The sequence below is a fragment of the Macrobrachium nipponense genome, chromosome 37, assembly GCF_015104395.2.
Source record: "Macrobrachium nipponense isolate FS-2020 chromosome 37, ASM1510439v2, whole genome shotgun sequence".
In the NCBI taxonomy this organism is placed as follows: domain Eukaryota; kingdom Metazoa; phylum Arthropoda; class Malacostraca; order Decapoda; family Palaemonidae; genus Macrobrachium; species Macrobrachium nipponense.
Window position 1 is genome coordinate 38842485 of NC_061097.1, and position 22240 is coordinate 38864724.

Genomic DNA, 22240 nt, shown 5'->3' on the forward strand with positions numbered 1-22240 from the left:
TAAAGAAGGCACGAATTACCTCTGGGTTTTGGATAAGTGAGATTTTTTTTCTTAATATTTTCTCGAAAATATCTCTCTGCACACCAGGTTTGGCAATGATTAAATCAAACTGATTTAATCAAGTGAATAAATCATTGACTTTTTCATAAAAAAATCATTAGTTTCAACTTTTTTTATTTTCTTTTTTGAATTTGAAAGTAAACAAATTGAAAAATATGGTTTGCAAGTTAATAAAGACTTAGGCATAACTTTGCTGCATCTATTTATTTTGATTAAGAAAAATTGCAATTACATATCTAGAAACCTAAAAGATAAACCGATCGTAATTCTGTTATAAAGTACATTTTGAGAAAAAAAGGATTGAAAAAACATTTAACAACTAAAAAACCAAATAAATAATAAAATAAAATAAAAAAATAAATCAATCAACGATTTTTTTATTTTTTTATTTTCTTAAAAATCAACAAAATCATCAACCCTGCTACACACACAATCACGCATATATGTGTTTATAACACACACACACACACACACACACACACACACATATATATATATATATATATATATATATATATATAGACTTATATACATAAAAATACATACTATATACATACGCATATAGACACACTTAGGTTCTCTGCTGGCATCAACAAAGACACATCAGACTCCACAGAAAACTTCCTTGAAAGTCCCTCCCAGGTCCCCCCCCTCAACCCCCCCCCCCCGACTAGATTTCGAAGTGAGGTGAGACCTATCAATTTTTGGAATAATTCAAATGACAATGAGATGGTATTCTTCCTGTTCTTCTTCTAAATTTGGTATTCCTGTCTTGCTTCATCGAGGAAGGAAGTCTGGAATGGATTCATTTCTTTTGTAGAGTTTCCCCACGGGAGGAAATTCTTGTTATGTAAACTTCAGTTAATAGAGGATCTTAGCTCTTTAGATATTACGATACTCTTCAGGCTAAAGTATTTACTTCGTAGGATTCTTCTTCTTCTTCTTCTTCTTCTTCTTCTTCTTCTTCTTCTTCTTCTTCTTCTTTGCCTTCAGCTTTTCCCATTCGTAAATGGGGTCGCTGTTTCTAGTCAGCCTTCTCCACCTTCCTCTGTATTTAGTTCGTAGGATTACATTTTATAAATAGAATACTAAGTAAGTATTTATCTTATCTCATATTTTTCAAAGTGTCGTTCTTAACAATAAGCCGAATCCCTTTATAGAGACTGAATATAATGAAAACGCAGGCAACAGGTGCTGGCTCATTTATGCCTTATTTTCTATCGAGGAGAGACTAATTCTATCTGCATACACCATTTACAATATCAGCCAATAGTATCACATCGACCCCACACACACTGAGCCACTCACCTTAATCCTGACGTCTAAACGATCCGAACTGCTCGGAAATTCCCTGTTGTCGAGGGGAAACTAACTCTGCATGCATACAGCATCTACAATACCAGCCACTTGACAGACCAACAGCATGACATCGACCGCCTTACACACTGAGTCACTCACCTTAATCCTAGCGTCTAAACGATACGTACTACTCGGTAATCCCCCAATTTTTAAAGCAGCCACTTGGAACGTATTCTAAAAGATAGGGAACGTCCAAGTGACCATCTTAATAAAACCACGAGAGCCACTTCAGCATTCGCCCAAGAAATTACAAAGCACTACGGCTTGTTCAAAAGCCTCTGGCTCGCAAGCACGGAAAGTAACGCGGACGTGAGTTGCGGCGGAGGTTGAGTACAAGGAGCAACTCCGACGCATTATACGTTGATATTGCCACTTTGTCACAGGCTGGGGAGGGGGTGGGTGTCCCCTTCCCCTTATGGGCGTGAGGCCATAATCGGTGACTTAGATTCCTCGGAAGAGGAAGAAAGAAGAGAGGGGGGCGGGGGAAAGTATATGTGTCTCCTGTCACGCACATAGTGATTGCTTGCCTCTTATACACGGTCGCGTCGGCCTTCTTTTGCTTTTATTATTATTATTATTATTATTATTATTATTATTATTATTATTATTATTAAACGTTGCTGTATGTTTGGGAATAGGAAAACAGGACAACAACAGCTACAACTGTAAAATATTGATACTAATATATAAATTACCTCTCACTTGGGCTTGCTTTATATTCTGTTGACTTTCGAAAACCTATAAGTAATTTATATATATATATATATATATATATATATATATATATATATATATATATATATTTATCTGTATGTTTCTTTGCTGTGATCTATATAATATTATATTCATTAAAATTGATAAGTCACACAGTCTATACCTTTTCATTGAAAAAAAAAAAAAACGATTGTGAAACCAGGTTAAATACTATATATACGGCCTTAAGAAATATATTTATAAACTAACAAATTTACAGTAATAACAGTAAATGCTAAAACTCTTTGCTTTAAACCTCGAAGATAAATAGACTGCAGAGACACCTCCTCCTCTCCGCCTCCTCCTCCTCCTCCTCCTCCTCCTCCTCCTCCTCCTCCTCCTCCTCCTCCTCTCCTCTTTTCCTCCTCCTCCAGGAGAGAAAAGGGCTTGATACAACAAGTGCAAATTCCACCGAGGCTTCGTCAACATTACCGATTCAGAAAACTGCATAAAGTTCCCCCATAAAACATCTCGGCGGAAAATATATATTCCCGAAAAAGGAATTCATTTTTGATCTATGGTTATGATTCCGAAAATTATAACCGCGATTCGTTGGTCTCAAGTGCGGGGAGGAGGAGGAGGAGGGAGGAGGAGGGGAGGAGGGGGAAGGTGATGTGGGGGTTTGGCGGGGGGGGGGGGGGGGGTGAGGGTTGTCCCGGGAAGTATTGGCAATTTTTGAATATATGAATTCCGAGAGGAAGGAATCCTACTTTCTTCGGAATTTGTAGAATTAATTTTATTTTATTTTTTTTTTTTTTTAACCAGCGTCTGGTCCTACCCTACTATCCGGGGTATAGGGTAGCATTTGGTGTATGTTAGTCCTTACCCCATATGGGTTTCAAACTCTGGTTTATACCCACTTGCCCGTCCCGGGTGAACCTCGATTTGGGGTCTAGTAGTATCTTAATGCGTGAACGCTACCCACTTGGTCACGGGAGGCTTACGAAGATAATATGAATTCAATGTCTAAATATTTTTTTTAATTCTATCGTGGGAGATATTAAGGAGATAAGTAGCAATAAATAGAAAAAGACAAAGATAACAAAATAAAAAGAGTTTCTGTGCCTTATATATGACGTAGATTATAACAAGACTGAAGGATACAATTATGAATAAGTATTGTAAAAAATCAACCAATATTAAAGTTACACTTATGAAAACAAACCAACTAACTTATCATAATTAATGAAAGTTATTCCTGTGAATTTACTTATGAAAACAGACCAACGAACTTGTCATAATTAATAAAAGTTATTCCTGTAAATTTACTTATGAAAACTGACCAACTGACTTATCATAATTAATGAAAGTTATTCCTGTAAATTTGCTTATGAAAACAGACCAACTAACTTGTCATAATTAATGAACGTTATTCCTGTAAATTTACTTATGAAAACAGACCAACTAACATGTCATAATTAATGAAACAGTTCCCTTAAACCTGTAAATTTTCTTAATGCCAAACAGACCAAACTAACTTGTCATAATTAATGAAAAGTTATTCCTGTAATTTACTTATGAAAACAGACCAACTAACTTGTCATAATTTTGAAAACGTTATTCCTGTAATTTTCCTTAATGAAAAAAACGACCAACTAACTTGTCATAATTAATGAAAGTTATTCCTGTAAATTTACTTATGAAAACAGACCAACTAACTGTATCTATGAAAGTTATTCCGTAATTTTTCTTATGAAAACAGACCAACTAACATGTCATAATTAATGAAAGTTATTCCTGTAAATTTTCTTATGAAAACAGACCAACTAACATGTCATAATTAATGAAAGTTATTCCTGTAAATTTTCTTATGAAAACAGACCAACTAACATGTCATAATTAATGAAAGTTATTCCTGTAAATTTTCTTATGAAAACAGACCAACTAACTTGTCATAATTAATTAAAGTTATTCCTGTCAATTTAATAAGCCAAAATCGTGTCCATTTCATCAAAAATGATATAGATTAAAAAGGGAGAGAGAGAGAGGTTTTAAAGTACACGACTTGGTAAGCAATGTAATTTTCTATTACATCCATAATAAAGAACACAATATGGAATTAAAATTGTTACTTTATCGAAATTATGTTGACTTGAGACGACACCGATGCCAAAAAAAAGAAAAGAAAAAAAAGCAATCACCGATGACAGATCAAAGAGAGACGGGGTTTAATTAATAATAATTGTTAGAATTTGTGAACGATAACTCTCTCTCTCTCTCTCTCTCTCTCTCTCTCTCTCTCTCTCTCCCTGTTTAGAGTTCCCTTAAAGGGATGTTCAGGCATCTATCATCTATGATATCTTGTAAGTGAGGAAGAAGAAGAAGGAGAAGCTGAGGAGAGATGAGAAGGAGAAAGAGAAATATGAATAACGGTTTGAAAAAGACACGAAAGAATAAAGACGACGAGATGAATTTTAAGAGAGAGGATGAGCGAAAAACGTAGAGAGAAATGAAACGAGGAAATTTGTAACAAAATACGAAATGAATGAATCGCTAATATTTGTGAAGTTGAGAGAAATGAACAAAGAATTCGTGTTTATTCGTCGTTAATGACGAAAGTAAGAATAAATGTAGACTATAAAAAATTATGCAGAATACAAAATGACAAATGAACTGCAAAACACAATACGAATAAGAAAAAAAAATAAATGACCAAATCGTAAACCACAAAATATCAAACGTCCAAAAGCAGTCTTCGTTTTCGAAGAATGATGTTGTAATGGACCTATGGAGACACCATTATGATATCACCCAAATGTATCGGTAGTTGGAACTGATATGTCCTTATGTAAATTTTGTTTTATCTTCAAAACTAAAATGAAAATTACGGTTTTTAATCCTTTATGATATATATATATATATATATATATATATATATATATATATACTATATATATATATCTATATATATATATATATATATATATATATATATATGTATATATATTATATATTATATATAGTATATACATGTATGTATATAATATGCGTACATATACTATATATATATATATATATATATATATATATATATATATATATATATATGTATATATTATGTATATACATACATGCATACATACATATATACTACATACACATGACCACATCACATGTATAACGTTCGTATGAATTATCCCGTCGGCATCTCCATCCATATGTGTTTTATTTCGACATAAGAATTTAAACACGGGATAAAACGCGGACGTAGATTTAGTGTCATACAATTTTTAATGTCCTCCGCTGCTTCTTTGATCATCTTTTTAATTAAAACTTCAACACAGGAGATGCAAGAGCAGTTTTTTTCTTCTCATTTTCCTACCGCTGAATATTAGTCAAATCTTAACTCTTTCTGAGGAAGGAGGATGTCTATGCAATATGTATATACACACACATATGTATAATATATATATATATATATATATATATATATATATATATATATATATATATATATAATGATTTATGTGTGCTTTGTAAAAAGATAATATTATGGAAAGTTCTTTATGCAAAATTATTCCTAGTTTGAAGCACTTAATATTTTCAGTGGCAGTAGTAATTTCCCTAAGATTTGTTAATAAAGGCAAGATTATTATTATTATTATTATTATATTATTATTATTATTATTATTATTATTATTATTATTATTATTATTATTAACCCTTCATTTTCCCCATCCCTTATCTCCACGATTCTTACCACTTCCGTCTGTTCCATTCAACCAAAGTGGACCTACCCAACTAAAAACTCTATTGGGAGTCATAAGCGAAACCTTGAAGTCAATTAACACATCATAATCGAAGCGTTGTTATGATAACACGGTCCAGGTGGTGGGTCAGTGCCTGACCCGTTCCTCCTCATCTGTTTTCTCGATTAAATATAATGAGAGAAAAATTACACCCATTACAAGCCGCGGGAATCGTGCTACGGGGAATTAGTTGCTAGTTGGCTAATTTACCGGTCGCGTATGATTGAGTGGCCTTTTATTTTCCTAAAAATTCTTTTTTTTTTCCGCACTTTGTTTGCTCGAGTCTTCTCACGAGCTGCTGGTCCTTACTTATTATTTTGTTTTTGGTATATTTTGCATATAATTTGGAATAGTAATTCTATCAGTTTTTGGCCTCATGAACCATATTTTTCTGAGTGGGTTTGATACCGTTGGTATTTCGTCTTTGTTTTGTGCTTATTTTCATACATTTTGCCTATGATTTGGAATGATAATTTTATCAGTTTTTGTATCATCAACCATTTTTTTCGTGGATTTAATACCGTTAGTCCTTCATCTGTATTTATTGTTAATTTTTATATATTTTGCCTATGATTTGGAACAATAATTTCAATCGTTTTCGTATCTTTAACCATTTTTTTTCAGTGTGTTTAATATAATCCCCTTAAAATTATTTATTTCACGCATTATTTACCTCATTAGATCTTCTACCGATCAGTTGGTCTTTAATCATTATTGTGTATTTTTTCATATATTTTACATATGATTTGATTATTCAAATATATAATTTATCCATTTCTTATTTTATTAGCTATTATTTTCGTTGTGCTGAGAAATTCTCATAATTTGTTTGTTAATCTGCAGGTATTCATTAACTGTTTAAATTCCTATCATACTTGTTTCCTATTTTGTCCTTATAACTGTGATGCTCATGTTCAGTCTTTGTAATAATTCACATTTCAATTGTTTTTATTCATATGTACATATATATATCATATGTACTACAAAGGGATTCCAACTTTCATTATCTTGTATTGTTTACAATCTGGATATTATTAAATTTTCGTTTATTTGCTTTTTCAAACGCATTGTATCCAGGGATTTTGATTATTTAAAACAAAATTTACCCATATATATATATGTATATATATATATATATATATATATATATATATATATATATATATATATGTATATATATATTCACGTATATACTCTCTCTCTCTCTCTTATATATATATATATATATTTATATATATATATATTATATCTATATATATGTATATATAAATATATATATATATTTTCACGTAGTATACTATCTCTCTCTCTCTCTTATATATATATATATATATATATATATATATATATATATTATATATATATATATATGTGTGTGTGTGTGTGTGTGTGTGTCTGTGTGTGTGTGTGAGTGTGTGTGTATTTGATTTTAAATCACGAAAAAATTAAAAAAAGCGTGACGATTATACGAACATGTCTTGGTAATAAGACGAAAGTACTTAGCATCACCAGTGAAGTTTTCTTCCGTGACTGTAACTTTGTTCATATATATAGAAAGATAGATAGATAGATAGATATACAGACAGACAGACAGATAGACAGATAGACGTACGGCGCACATCTTGCAATATTAGCATACATGCCGATCAGAGCAGTTCGTATTGTGTCCATTCACTCCTTCGAAGACCGAGGCTTTTGAAATTCATTATTTGATCCTCTCTCTCTCTCTCTCTCTCTCTCTCTCGTCTTCATCTCTCGTCTCTCTCTCTCTCTCTATTCTCGAGAGAGGCCTGAGGCCTCCCATATTAGCTTCCTCACTTATGGAGAACTTCTATGTTCCTCAGCGGGAGTTTGCCAGAAAGAAATTTAATTAAACTTGTGCGCTGGATGTCCCCACACATCTTATTCTCAGGAAACATTTCCTCCTGGTGCATATCCCGAGATATCCTGAAATGTCCCGAGATATCCCGAGATATCCTGAAATGTCCCGAGATATCCTGAAATGTCCCGAGATATCAAGATATCCTGAATGTCCGAGATATCCGAATGTCCCGGATATCCAGAAAATGCGCGAGATATCCCGAGATATCGATATCGGTCCCGATACCTGGGATATCCCGAGTTGCCCAGAAATATCCTGAGATATCCCGAGATATCCCGAGATATCCCGAGATATCCCTGGATATCTTGAGATATCCCGAGATATCCTGAGATATCCCTGAGATATCTTGAGATATCCCGAGATATCCTGAGATATTCCGAGATATCCCGAGATATCCTGAGATATCTTGAGATATTCCGAGATATCCCGAGATACCTTGAGATATCCCGAGATATCCTGAGATATCTTGAGATATCCCGAGATATCGCTAGGATTGACAACTGGAGGTTATTTTACAAGCTCTCCAAAACTAGCATCGATTGTAAACTATTATTTTATGAAGGGCGTTTGCTTATATATCTTGCAGGTAATTTTGAGCTAATATTTTGGTTTGATTTACGAAACTGTGTTAAGAAGTGGACAGCGAGACTGAGTTAACGAAGTTGGTTTTGGGTTTGGGAGCAGATAGGGGCTTAAAGGACGCTGCAAATAACCCCTAGTAATGCCTACAGTGCACCACGTGAGGTTCACTGTCGACACCAACACTATCCGGGGGGGTGGTGGAGAGGGTAGACTGATATTTTATTTTAGGGAATTGCTATGGACGTGCCAAACTGCAGGGAACACTCAAGATGGTTTTAAATGGCCGACGTTGCCAAGATCAGTATTAATTTACTTTTCCCTAAAAATTTTCGGCTTTGAACATTTATTTGGTAAATCCCATTACCATCACCAATCAGCGAATAATATGGGAGTCGTTAAACTAATTGTTTTATGTTTTTTTTACTTTTTTAGTCAACTATCGATAAGGATTTAAGAGCAATCATTTCAATGAATTTAAAAAAAAAATAGGTACAGTATTTGTTAAAAGTTTATACGATATAGAGCCTACAGGACTAATTATTGATGACAAAGGATTATTTTCTTACGGGGGTGACGGGGGATAGGGGGGGTGGGGCTGGGGAGGGGGAACTGGATCAGAGGTCAAGATTATTTGCGCTATTGTGTACGTTTCTCTAAATCGTTCAAGTAATTCATACCTAAAGTGCAGATAATAATAATAATATAATAATAATAATAATAATAATAATAATAATAATAATAATAATAATAATAATAATAATAATAATCTCAAAAATTTATGTAAGTCCGTTATCCAGTATGAATTTGGCATAGATGTATTATTATTATTATTATTATTATTATATTATTGTACTTAGGAAGCAGACCCTCTCTCAAGCATACTTATTAAAAGTAATGGCTACTTCAGCAGCGTTACACTTGTAGAGATTCTTCTCTATTTTGCGAATAGGGGCTTTTTCCGTGCTACTTAAACAGGCTAGTAGAGCCTGTTTAAGTAGCACGGAAAAAGCCGCTATTCGCAAAATAGAGAAGAATCTCTACAAGTGTAACGCTGCTGAAGTAGCCATTACTTTTAATAAAGTATTATTATTATTATTATTATTTTTTCTTTGCTCTATCACAGTCCTCCAATTCGACTGGGTGGTATTTATAGTGTGGGGTTCCGGGTTGCATCCTGCCTCCTTAGGAGTCCATCACTTTTCTTACTATGTGTGCCGTTTCTAGGATCACACTCTTCTGCATGAGTCCTGGAGCTACTTCAGCCTCTAGTTTTTCTAGATTCCTTTTCAGGGATCTTGGGATCGTGCCTAGTGCTCCTATGATTATGGGTACGATTTCCACTGGCATATTCCATATCCTTCTTATTTCTATTTTCAGATCTTGATACTTATCCATTTTTTCCCTCTCTTTCTCTTCAACTCTGGTGTCCCATGGTATTGCGACATCAATGAGTGATACTTTCTTCTTGACTTTGTCAATCAACGTCACGTCTGGTCTGTTTGCACGTATCACCCTATCTGTTCTGATACCATAGTCCCAGAGGATCTTTGCTTGATCGTTTTCTATCACTCCCTCAGGTTGGTGCTCGTACCACTTATTACTGCAAGGTAGCTGGTGTTTCTTGCACAAGCTCCAGTGGAGGGCTTTTGCCACTGAATCATGCCTCTTTTTGTACTGGTTCTGTGCAAGTGCCGGGCATTCGCTTGCTATGTAGTTTATGGTTTCAGTTTTTGTATTGCACTTCCTACATATGGGAGAGATGTTATTTCCGTCTATCGTTCTTTGAACATATCTGGTACTTAGGGCCTGATCTTGTGCCGCTGTTATCATTCCTTCAGTTTCCTTCTTTAGCTCTCCCTCTGTAGCCATTGCCATGTGTCATCGCTGGCTAGTTCTTTAGTCTGTCTCATGTATTGTCCGTGCATTGGTTTGTTGTGCCAGTCCTCTGTTCTGTCTGTCATTCTCCTGTCTCTGTATATTTCTGGGTCTTCGTCTACTTTTATTAGTCCTTCTTCCCATGCACTCTTTAGCCACTCGTCTTCACTGGTTTTCAGATATTGCCCCAGTGCTCTGTTCTCAATGTTGACACAGTCCTCTGTACTTAGTAGTCCTCTCCCTCCTTCCTTTCGTGTTATGTATAGTCTGTCCGTATTTGCTCTTGGGTGTAGTGCTTTGTGTATTGTCATATGTTTCCTCGTTTTCTGATCTATGCTGCGGAGTTCTGCCTTCGTCCATTCCACTATTACCTGCCGCTGTATCTGATTACTGGCACTGCCCATGTGTTTATGGCTTTTATCATATTTCCTCCATTGAGTTTTGACTTGAGTATCGCCTTGAGTCTCTGCATATATTCTTTCCTGATCGTGTCCTTCATCTCTCGGTGTTTTATGTCCCCTCCTTCCATTATTCCCAGGTATTTGTATCCAGTCTCATCTATGTGTTTGATGTTGCTCCCATCTGGTAGCTTTATCCCTTCAGTTCTCGTTACTTTGCCTTTTTGTATGTTGACTAAGGCGCATTTGTCTATTCCAAACTCCATCCTGATGTCCCCAGATACAATCCTTACAGTCTGGATTAGGGTATCTATTTCCTTGACGCTCTTACCATACAGCTTGATGTCGTCCATGAACATCAGATGGTTGACTCTGTTGCCTCTTTTCTTGAGTTGGTACCCGGCATCCATCTTCTGTAGTACTTTTGTCATGGGAATCATGGCTACTACGAAGAGTAGTGGGGACAGTGAGTCGCCCTGGAAGATCCCTCTCCTGATATTAACCTCTGCTAGTCTTATTCCAGAGCTTGTAAGTATTTGTATTCCCAGTGCGCATTGTATTTTTGAGGGAAGCTGATGGTGTTTTCCTCTGCCCCATATATTTTCAGGTATTCTATTAGCCATGTGTGTGGTATCATGTCGAAGGCTTTCTTATAGTCTATCCATGCCATGCTTAGGTTGGTTTTCCTTCTCTTACTGTTCTTCATTACCATTTTGTCTATCAGGAGCTGGTCTTTTGTGCCCCTACACTTCCTTCTGCAGCCTTTCTGTTGGTGGGGGATGGTGTTTGTCTCCTCTAGGTAGTTGTATAGCCTTTCACTGATGATACCTGTTAGTAACTTCCACATTATTGGTAGGCAGGTGATAGGCCTGTAGTTACTGGCTATATTCCCTTACTCTTGTCTTTTTGTACTAAGGATGTTCTTCCTGTGGTCATCCATTTGGGTGCATGGTGATTTGAGATACAATGATGGAGATGTTCTGCTATTCGTGGGTGTAGGGCCTTGAAGGTTTTGAGCCAGTATCCATGGACTTCATCGGGACCTGGGGCTTTCCAGTTTGGCATTTTATTTAGTTGGTGTCTGACTGTGTCTGTCGTGATCTCTGTGAATCTTTGTTTTATTCTCCCTGTTTCTTCTTCCTTGACTTCCTGGAGCCATGTTGCATGTTTGTTGTGTGATACCGGAATGCTCCATATGTTTTCCCAGAGTCTCTTACTTGGTTCGGCTTCAGGAATTTCTGGGTGGTTGTCTTCCCCTCTTAATTGGCTGTATAGTCTTTTCTGGTTGGTTCCGAATAGTTTGTTCTGTTGATATCCCTTATTTCTGTTCATGTACCGTTGGATCTTATGTGCTTTGGCCTTAAGCCTCTGTTTTACATCTTCTATTGTGTTGTTTAGTCCCCTCTCTTGTACTTTGTATTTCTCGTTCAGTTCCTCCCTTGTTTTCTTGCTTCTTAGCCTTTTTTCTGCCATCTCTTTCAGTTTACTCAAGTCAGATCTCATCACCATGATTTGCTTTTCCAGGCGCCTTTTCCAAGGAAGTTGCTGTTTTGGTTTCTGTTGGGTTGGTTGTGCTGGTGGTGTTGGTGTTCGAATCCCCATCAGTTCTGCTACTAATCTTGCTCCTGCATATACCAAGTTATTTGTTTCTGTGATACTGGTGGTGTGTATTATGCCCATTATTTCATTGACCTCACTTGTTTTCTCCCTTAATTTCTTGGTGTTGTAGGCTTATTATTTTTATTATTATTATTATTGAAAAATCCTCATAGTAGCGCGAGTCTTCAAAAGGAGAAACAAATCCACAGTTATGTAAATGTACATATATTTCAGTTTAAAAACAGCACAGATAGCTTTCGGGAATCTGTTCGGTTCCCCTTATCAATCTGACACGTTGAAATAACACACTCCAGCGAAGAAAAACATAACAAGAGTCAAAAATTAAGTGTCTTGTTTATAAACAATGGGACCGGTCGTCAAACATAAATCAGGCAATGCCGTCGTTTTCTGATGAAAGCCCCGCCAGTTGTCTGGAACGTCTAATTGGTCTTTGCCCAATGCGGTCATTTTGATGGTCTTCCTCAACAGCATAGGAGGCGCCGGCAGCATCGGTTACAGGAAGTAGCCGAGTTACCTGAACGGGAGAAAGAGAGGCAACCGCAGCATCAGATGTGGCTAGAGAGACAACACTCTCATGATGTTCTTTATTCTTAAAGCCTTAAATATATTTCTTGGAAATAAGGTTATTGGTGAGTTTTTCTTCCTTTGTGAAAGATTTATTGCCTTCCATGGAAAAACCACCGTCTATCGCCGCACCCTCCACTAGCCTTCTTATACCAACATCTTTGCTTCTAAAAATTACTTTAGATTCTTCCCTATTTATGCGGTGATCGAGCTTAAGACTGTGACTGACTAATACATTGTTTTCCGCATGTAACTGGTAAACTCTTTTGTGTTCCCCGAGTCTAGTGGGCAGCCCTCTACCACTTTCCCCGAAATATTTAGTCATATTCTGAACAGGGAATTTCGTAAGCGACAACTTGTTTGTGATTCGTTGCGCTATTGTTATGTATAAGAGGTCTTTTAATAGTGTTATTATAATTAAAGACCATATCTATTTTATCACTGTGATTTTTGTCAACAGTTTTCCTTATTCTGTTTAGGTGAAGATCAGTAAGGGGAGCCGAACAGATTCCCGAAAGCTATCTTTGCTGTTTTTAAACTGAAATATATGTACATTCGCATTACTGTGTATTTGTTTCTCCATTATTATTATTATTATTATCATTATTATTATTATTATAACAACCCAAACGCAACTATTTAGAAAAGTACTAAAACAGAAATAGATAATAACCAACATAATATAAAACAACAAGAAATAATAATAATAATAATAATAATAATAATAATAATAATAATAATAATAATAATAATAATAAATAATAATAATAATTGAGTTGGTAAAAAATAACTTAATTTTCATCCCTAGTGCTTAGCAAATAATTTCCTGGCTCTCTTTGCTGATTGAATGTCGGTTTAGATTAGCTGTCGATAACTGAATCAATTCCCATTTAAAGAATTTAAGAACAATTCAATTTCCCCAAGTTAATCCTGTGTTTCCATAAGCCTCTCTGTCACTTCACCGCAACCCCGATTGTCTGCCGCACATCCATGGTTTTCAAACAGCCTTTCTCTCTCTCTCTCTCTCTCTCTCTCTCTCTCTCTCTTCTCTCTCTCTCTTTCTCTCTCTATCGTATTTTCTTTCTGTCTTTCGTTCCTTGTTATTTTGTTGATTTGCAATTTTAATTTTTTTTCTTTTTTCAAGATTTTTTTTTTTCAAGCACTTTTTTGGTAATTTTATTCATATTCATATTCATATTCATATTCATATTCATATTATTATTATTATTATTTATTATTATTATTATTATTATAATGCATTTTTTGACACCTTTTATTCATTTTATAAACTTTTTTTTTCTATATTTGAATTTGTTTCAGTCGCTTATTTGACATCTTTTTCTTTTTTGCCTTTTTTGACACATTATTTTGTGCCTATTTTGACACATTATGCCACCTGTTCCTTTCATGTCCTTTTTGACACTTATTTTTCCAATACTTGAGTTTTCTTAAGCATTTGTTTTTGACACCGTTTATTTCCATGCATTTCCTTGACACTTTTTTTTTTACATTTAAATTTTTTCCAATCACTTTTTTTGACACCTTTAAATTTCATGCATTTTTTGAAAGTTTTTTTCATTTAAATATTTGAATTTATTTCATTTACTTTTTTGACACCTTTAACTTTCATGGCTTTTTTGACATGTTCTTGACACCTTTTTCTTAGCGATTTTGCCTCCACCTATTGCACTTTTGTATTTTATTTATTTATTTATTTGTTTCTTTATTTTTTTTGCATTTTGCCTCCACGTGTCGCATCTTGAGTTTTTTTTTTCTCATTTCCTTTGTTTTACTGTATTTTGACTCTGCCTATCGCGCTTTCTATTCTATACTTTCTCTATTTTAATTTTTCTTAGCACATTTTCCTCCACCTATTCTATGCCTTTCTATTGTTTTTTCTGAGCTTTGTTTTCTTTAAATTTTTCTCTTCATGCCTTTTTTTTATTTTTCTCTTTACTTGGAGCATTTTGCCTCCACTTTCCCTTCATTTTTTATTTTGCATTTTGTTTTATGCTTTTTCTTTTTTTTGACCTTCCATCTTCCCGTGACGACCCGAAGCCTCCAATGGCGTGACCGTAAGGCGTTAACTCGAGGGAGCACAGCCCCCCTTAGGGGGAGGGGGGCGCCGTCGCTCACGCTTTAATTTAGAGACATTTGTATATATTTATGGCGTTTCATCTCCGCGGTCGAGCTCTTATGGTCTTAGGCTCAACCCTTCCCCCCCATCCCACATTCCCCCCCCCCCCTCCCCCCCCCATTTTAATCCTCTCCCATAACCCCCTAGTCTTCCCCTCCTACCTGCACACGCTCCCCCCCCCCCCCCCCCGCCCCCCCCCCCCAACTGGCGTGAACAGTGATTATTATAGAAATGGAAAACGATCAATTTCAAAGATGTGAATAAAGGTGAATTAGTTGATTTAAAAAATTTTCAAAAAAAAAGAGACAAATTTTATAGACAGGAAATTGGAAAAATAAACTGAAAAGTATGAAGATGAAAATGACGAGGAATTTAAAAGATCAAAATAAAAAACTATATATACATATACTATATATATATAAATATATCTATATATATAATATCATATATATATATATATATATATATATATATATATATATATATATATACATACACACACACACACACACACACACATTTCCATCTACCACTAACACCGATGTATACTATCGCCGAGTTAATTTCAGTTCGAGACTAATAACTCATTTTTTATTTAAATCTCGCGAATCTAGCGAAAGCCGCGACTCCAAAATCCGAAAGAACAGACACATCAAAAGGCAAAGAAAAAATAAAATATTGAGGAAATGGCGAATCTGCATTAAACGAGAGAGAGAGAGAGAGAGAGAGAGAGAGAGAGAGAGAGAGAGAGAGAGAGAGAGAGAGAAGAGAGAATAGGCGAGAGATAGGATAAAAATGAAAGAGAATAAAGTTAGAAAAAACAGATTATGATTCGAGCTTTGATCTCGCGATGATTGCTACGCTGCCCAGCGCGCGAATATGAGAAGGAATTAATAAATAAAAAATAAAAAATAAAAATAGCCGCCGAAGAAATCGAGATTTTTTTTTCCCCGTACAGCATATAACGTTGTATAAAACTCTAAGCCAAGGCCCCGTGGAACTTTTAAGCCACGGCCTGGTGATAGCCTGTCCTTTGTCTTTATCAGACATGGATAACTTTAACCTTAAATCAAATAAAAACTAATGAGGCTAGAGGGCTGCAATTTAGTATGTTTGATGATTGGAAGGTGGATGGTCATCATACCAATTTGCAGCCCTCTAACCTCTGTAGTTTTTAAGATCTGAGGGCGGACAGAAAAAGGGCCGACGGACGGACGGATCAATACCCATCTCAGTAGTTTTCTTTTACGGAAAACTAAATAAATAAATAAATAAATAAATAAATGAAATGAAACCTCGGGGTGCGTAAATTTTCCTCGATATCGATTGACGTCATTTTTACGTCAGACTGACGTCATCATATCATTACGTCACGCAAAAAGCAGTCGGGCTTTGACCGTTCTAAATTCAGCTGGGTTTGGCTTTCCTTCGTAAATTTCTGTTTTGCTTTTTTATAAAGTTATTTTTTGTGGATCTCAATACGAAGCCCAAGAAAAAAAAGTTAACTTATCTCAAGAATATTTTATTGGTTTTATATACAAATCTAAGATGATATATAATAACATTTCACGTCTACTTTATTAATCATCTCTCTCTCTCTCTCTCTCTCTCTCCCTCTCTCTCTCTCTCTCTCTCTCTATCCATGCACACAAATGTGTATATATATATATATATATATATATATATATATATATATATATATATATATATATATATATATATATATATATATATATATATATTTATATATATCTACATTAATCGCTGTATTCATATGCATACCAATACAACATTTATTTTTAAACTTATATATGAAGATATTATAGATATATATATATATATATATATATATATATATATATATAGTATATATATATATTATATATATATATATATATATATATATATATATATATATATATATATATATAATATATATGTGTGTGTGTGTGTGTGTGTGTGTGTGTGTGTGTGTGTGTGTGCATGTAGAGAGAGAGAGAGAGAGAGAGAGAGAGAGTCACGTGATTTTATAGAATGAATAAAGTTCATAGAACAACCCCCAACATAAAAAACGACCCAAATATTCATATACCAGTTGAGCCAAATGCCTCTCTATTTTCCTGTCGGGAACCCGATAAGGCCTTTCCTCTTTCAGTACACCTCAATGAACACATTACGAGATATATAAATCTTTTGAAAAGTCGACAGAGAGAAAAATTATCATCCAACTCTGACTAATCTAACTTTCTGGAAAGATGCTCGGCTGTCTAGGAGTTATAGATACCCAGTGGAACTGCTACCTCTGGCCGGAGTGGTTGTTATCGAGTCTTCGGTGGGAGACTGGAAGGTTTAGCTTTGTTGTTTAAAGTTTTCTATAGAAGGAAACTATTGAGATGGCCCTTTGTCTGTCCGTCCGAAAGCACTATTTCTGTCCTCGTTGGGAGACTGGAAGGTATAGCTTTGTTGTTTATAGTTTTCTATAGAAGAAAACTATTGAGATGGCCCTTTGTCTGTCCGTCCGAAAGCACTATTTCTCTCCGCCCTCAGATCTTAAAGCCTACTGAGGCTAGAGCGCTGCAAATTGGTACGTTGATCATCCACCATCCAATCGTGAAACCTGCTAAATTGCAGTCCTGTAGCCAAACTAATTTTTATTTTATTCAGGTTTAAAGTTAGTCATGGTCGTTCGTCTGGCAACGTAACGACACAGGCTACCGCGGGCATTATACGCTGTAAAAAAAACGCGATTTATACCTGTTTTTTTATTTTCTTAAACTCACGTAAAGATCACAAACAACCGAGGGAAGGTCATTATTATTATTATTATTATTATTATTATTATTATTATTATTATTACTATGCTCTCTCGAGCAATACTTTATTAAAAGTAATGGTAACTTTAGCAGCGTTACACTTGTTGAGATTCTTCCCTATTTTCAGAATAGTGGCTTTTTCCTTGCCACTTAAACAGGCTAGTAGAGCGCCTATAGACGTCATGTATTTGATCAAGACCTCTATAGGCGCTCTACTAACCTGTTTAAGTAGCAAGGAAAAAGCCGCTATTCGGAAAACAGGGAAGAGTCTCTACAAGTGTAACGCTGCTGAAGTAGCCATTACTTTTAATAAAGTATTATTATTATTATCATTATTATTATTATTATTATTATTATTATTATTATTATTATTATTATTATTATTATTATTATTATTAATATTATTATTATTATTATATGGAGAAGATGAAGCCTATTCATATACGGAACCATCCCATTGACACGAAATTCAAGCTTCCCTACATTGTGGCGTTCATTTGAAAAAAATAAAAATGATGGAGGATAATAGGAAATACACAAAAAAGGAGAGATCAATTGTTAGGAAAGGATAAATTAATAAGTTATTAAATAATAAAGAGGTAAAATTACAGGAAAATCGTTTTTCGCAATTAATTGCATCTTCGCTCAAACTTCTGGGGTCACTATTGCACGACCGTCCTCAGGGAGGATGTTCCAAAGTCCAGCGATGTCGGGAATAAAGGGGAATAAAGGACCTCTGGAACAGAGAGGTTTTACATTTAGGTAGAACAAAACTGTAAAGACACTGACTGGGAAGTACTAAATGCCCCTTACAAGGTGCTGGAAACTGGTGGTGGAATCCTCTTCCAAGAGAACTAACATCATATACAGTAAGGATACCCTGGTGTTGGAAGCCTTGGATGGGTGTGGGAATAGACCAGCTTCCAGGAGGACCTGGGTTGAAGCGGGTTGATTGACTGGATAGTAAGTTATGTAGCGTCGCACTCCTGGGGGCGATTAAGGAGGAGGGAGTTGGAGGATTCAGATCTCTCTCTCTCTCTCTCTCTCTCTCTCTCTCTCTAGCTTTTAAATTTTTTAAATGATTACATTGCTTACAGTGTGATTTACATGCTATGAAGACTGAGGAGGCACCTATTGCTGTTCTATCTTATTCTCTTGTTTATATTTACACAATTTTATCTCCGTGTTGCTTCTGCAGCCTACTTTTATGTTATTCTTTTTCCGCGCCTGTATTTCGTTTATCTAATCTACATGCCTGTCTTTCATTCAGCTAACAAAGTTATTTTTCTTATTTTTATCACGGCTTTTCCATTAGAGACAGATTTACAGTTGATAAAAACCATTCTCTGTTCATCTCAATTTCTGGACTGCCCTTTCAAGTCAAAATTAAATTATATCCTCAGCTCATCTTAAGTTTTCCGGTTTAGATCGTATACATTTCAACCACAGCTACTTTATTTGTTGGTTGATCAATTCTTGAGGTGATGGCATACTATATACCGTTATTTTCCAACACAAATATTACACCATACAGTTAAAATCACAGTTAATTTCAACTGTGTTTACGGACCTATCATTTAAATTTTTTTTTATGTTTTTGTGAGTGAATGGAACAAATATGACCAAGATAATTCTTGGTTGTTTGATAATTTCTCCAAACCTGTGTTTACGGACCTATGATGGTTATCTTTTTTTTTATTTTTTTTTTATTTTGTGTGAATGAATTGAACAAATATGACCAAGATAATTCTTGGTTGTTGGATTATTTCTTAATTTTTTTTTTTTTTGCTTTTTTGTTTTATATTTTTAAGTTTACATGATTTTCTTACAGAATGACTGTTCACTATCTTCATAGCATTATGCAGCGCAGTTGCAGAATATGAAGAAGATATCTAACTGTCAGTATCTGTAAGAAGACCAAGAGATGGTTGAGACTGGACGATAATTACTGTGATTCTTCTTTATTCCATTTCCCAGTTCCTTCATTCACCTATAAACCCTCTCGCTACCAAGTTGAAGCCGTACAGAATTCTTGGCTAATTAATTAACTTTTTTATTATTTAGCTTGTCAGATCAAGTTGGTAACATAACTAAATCTTAATTAGTTGGTATTTTTTTCCTTGATAATCACAGCTAATACATAGTAGGTGGTTGATCAGCAACTCATTATCCTGTGATCCAAATGACCGTAATTCAAAGGTAATATTATTAAACTGTCTTAATGCCTATCTCTTTGTCTTTCCATGTTTTATCGTCAAGATGAAAGAGTAACTAATTCTTATCTAACTGCCAATCTTCCAGATAGAATCCCCCTACTCTTTCACTGACTGGTGATCTAATCTCTATATTTAACATGGAAGCACAACTAATTCCTAATTAATTGTCTCTATAGTCAACATGGAATGATTGCTAATTCCTAATTAGTTGTCCCTATATTCAACATGGAATGATAACTAATTCCTAATTAATTGTCTATATTTAACATGGAAGCATAACTAATTCCTAATTAATTGTCTCTATAGTCAACATGGAATGATTGCTAATTCCTAATTAGTTGTCCCTATATTCAACATGGAATGATAACTAATTCCTAATTAGTTGTCTCTATATTCAACATGGAATGATATCTAATTCCTAATTAGTTGTCTCTATATTCAATATTGAATGATAACTAATTCCTAATTAGTTGTCTATATTCAACATGGAATGATAACTAATTCCTAATTAGTTTTATCTATATTCAACATGGAATGATAGCTAATTCCTAATTAGTTGTCTAAATTCAACATGGAATGATATCTAATTCCTAATTAGTTGTCTCTATATTCAAAATGGAATGATAACTAATTCCTAATTAATTGTCTCTATATTCAAAATGGAATGATAACTAATTCCTAATTAGTTGTCTATATATTCAACATGGAATTATATCTAATTCCTAATTAGTTGTCTCTATATACGATATGGAATGATATTTAATTCCTAATTAGTTGTCTCTATCTTCAACATGGAATGATAGCTAATTCCTAATTAGTTGTCTCTATATTCAAAATGGAATGATATCTAATTCCTAATTAGTTGTCTATATATTCAACATGGAATGATAGCTAACTCCTAATTAGTTGTCTATATTCAACATGGAATGATAACTAATTCCTAATTAATTGTCTATATTTAACATGGAAGCATAACTAATTCCTAATTAATTGTCTCTATATTCAACATGGAATGATAGCTAATTCCTAATTAGGTTTCTCTGTATTCAACATGGAATGATAGCTAATTCCTACTTTGGTGTCTATATTCAACATGGAATGATAACTAATTCCTAATTAATTGTCTCCATATCCAACATGGAATGATAACTAATTCCTAATTTGTTGTCTATATATTCAACATGGAATGATATCTAATTCCTAATGAGTTGTCTCACTATGTGGAATCACATTTAACATCAACTAACTTGTGTTCTCTCGTGCCCCACCCAGGCTGCGCCATCAAGTGGGTACGTTTCGCCGTGCCCTCGTACGCCTCCAGGGGCGACGACGTCGTGCTCACGTGCGAGTTCGACCTCGAGGGCGAGAAGCTGTACTCGGTCAAGTGGTACAAGGCCGGGAAGGAGTTCTACCGCTACGTCCCGGGCGACTGGCCGCCACAGCAGGCCTTCGAGAGGCTCGGGATAACCGTCGATGTGAGTACCTGAATATCCTATGTTCGTTTTTTCATGCTTTAATTATGTAGGTTTTAGGTAATGAAGATTCGTTACTATACTGGTTTTAGGTAATAAAGATTCCTTTGTAATGATTCTGTGACTTTCATATATACTGGTTTTAGGTAATGAAGGTCCGTTACTATATTGGTTTTAGGTAATGAAGAGCTGTTACTATACTGGTTTTAGGTAATGAAGATTCCTTTGTAATGATTTTGGGACTAGTCATGATATATAGGTTTTAGGTAATGAAGATTTGTTACTATACTGGTTTTAGATAATGAAGATCCGTTACTATACAGTTTTAGGACGTTCATAGTCATGATATACTGGCTTTAGATGTTGAAGATTTTTGTTATTGATTCTAGGACTTTCATAGTCATGATATACTTGTTTTAGATCATGAAGATTCCTTTGTAATGATTCAAGGACTTTCATGGTCATGATATACTCGTTTTAGATAATGAAGATTCTTTTGTAATGATTCTGGGAGACTTTCATAGTCTTGATACACTGGCTTTAGGTAAAGAAGATTTTTCTAATGACTCTGGGACTTTCAAAGTCTTGAGATACTAGTTTTAGATAATGAAGATTCCTTTGTAATGATTCAAGGACTTTCATAGCCTTGATATACTGGAGTCGTGTTGAATCATTTCCACGAGACTTGATGTTTTTTGACAAATTGGTTTCAATTAATGAAGAATCATTTGTAATTATGATGCTTTTTTTCATTTCTAAA

The 22240-nt window shown here is 34.7% G+C and overlaps 1 protein-coding gene across 1 annotated transcript in view; it reads left to right on the top strand.

Moving 5' to 3' along the window:
- The window catches only part of LOC135209164 (uncharacterized), a 230328-nt gene that overhangs the window by 95744 nt on the left and 112344 nt on the right, over positions 1–22240 (top strand). Inside the window, exon 2 of the mRNA XM_064241829.1 lies at positions 21281–21483. Coding sequence (XP_064097899.1) covers positions 21281–21483 — 203 coding nt within the window. The remainder of the gene's footprint in view (positions 1–21280; positions 21484–22240) is intronic.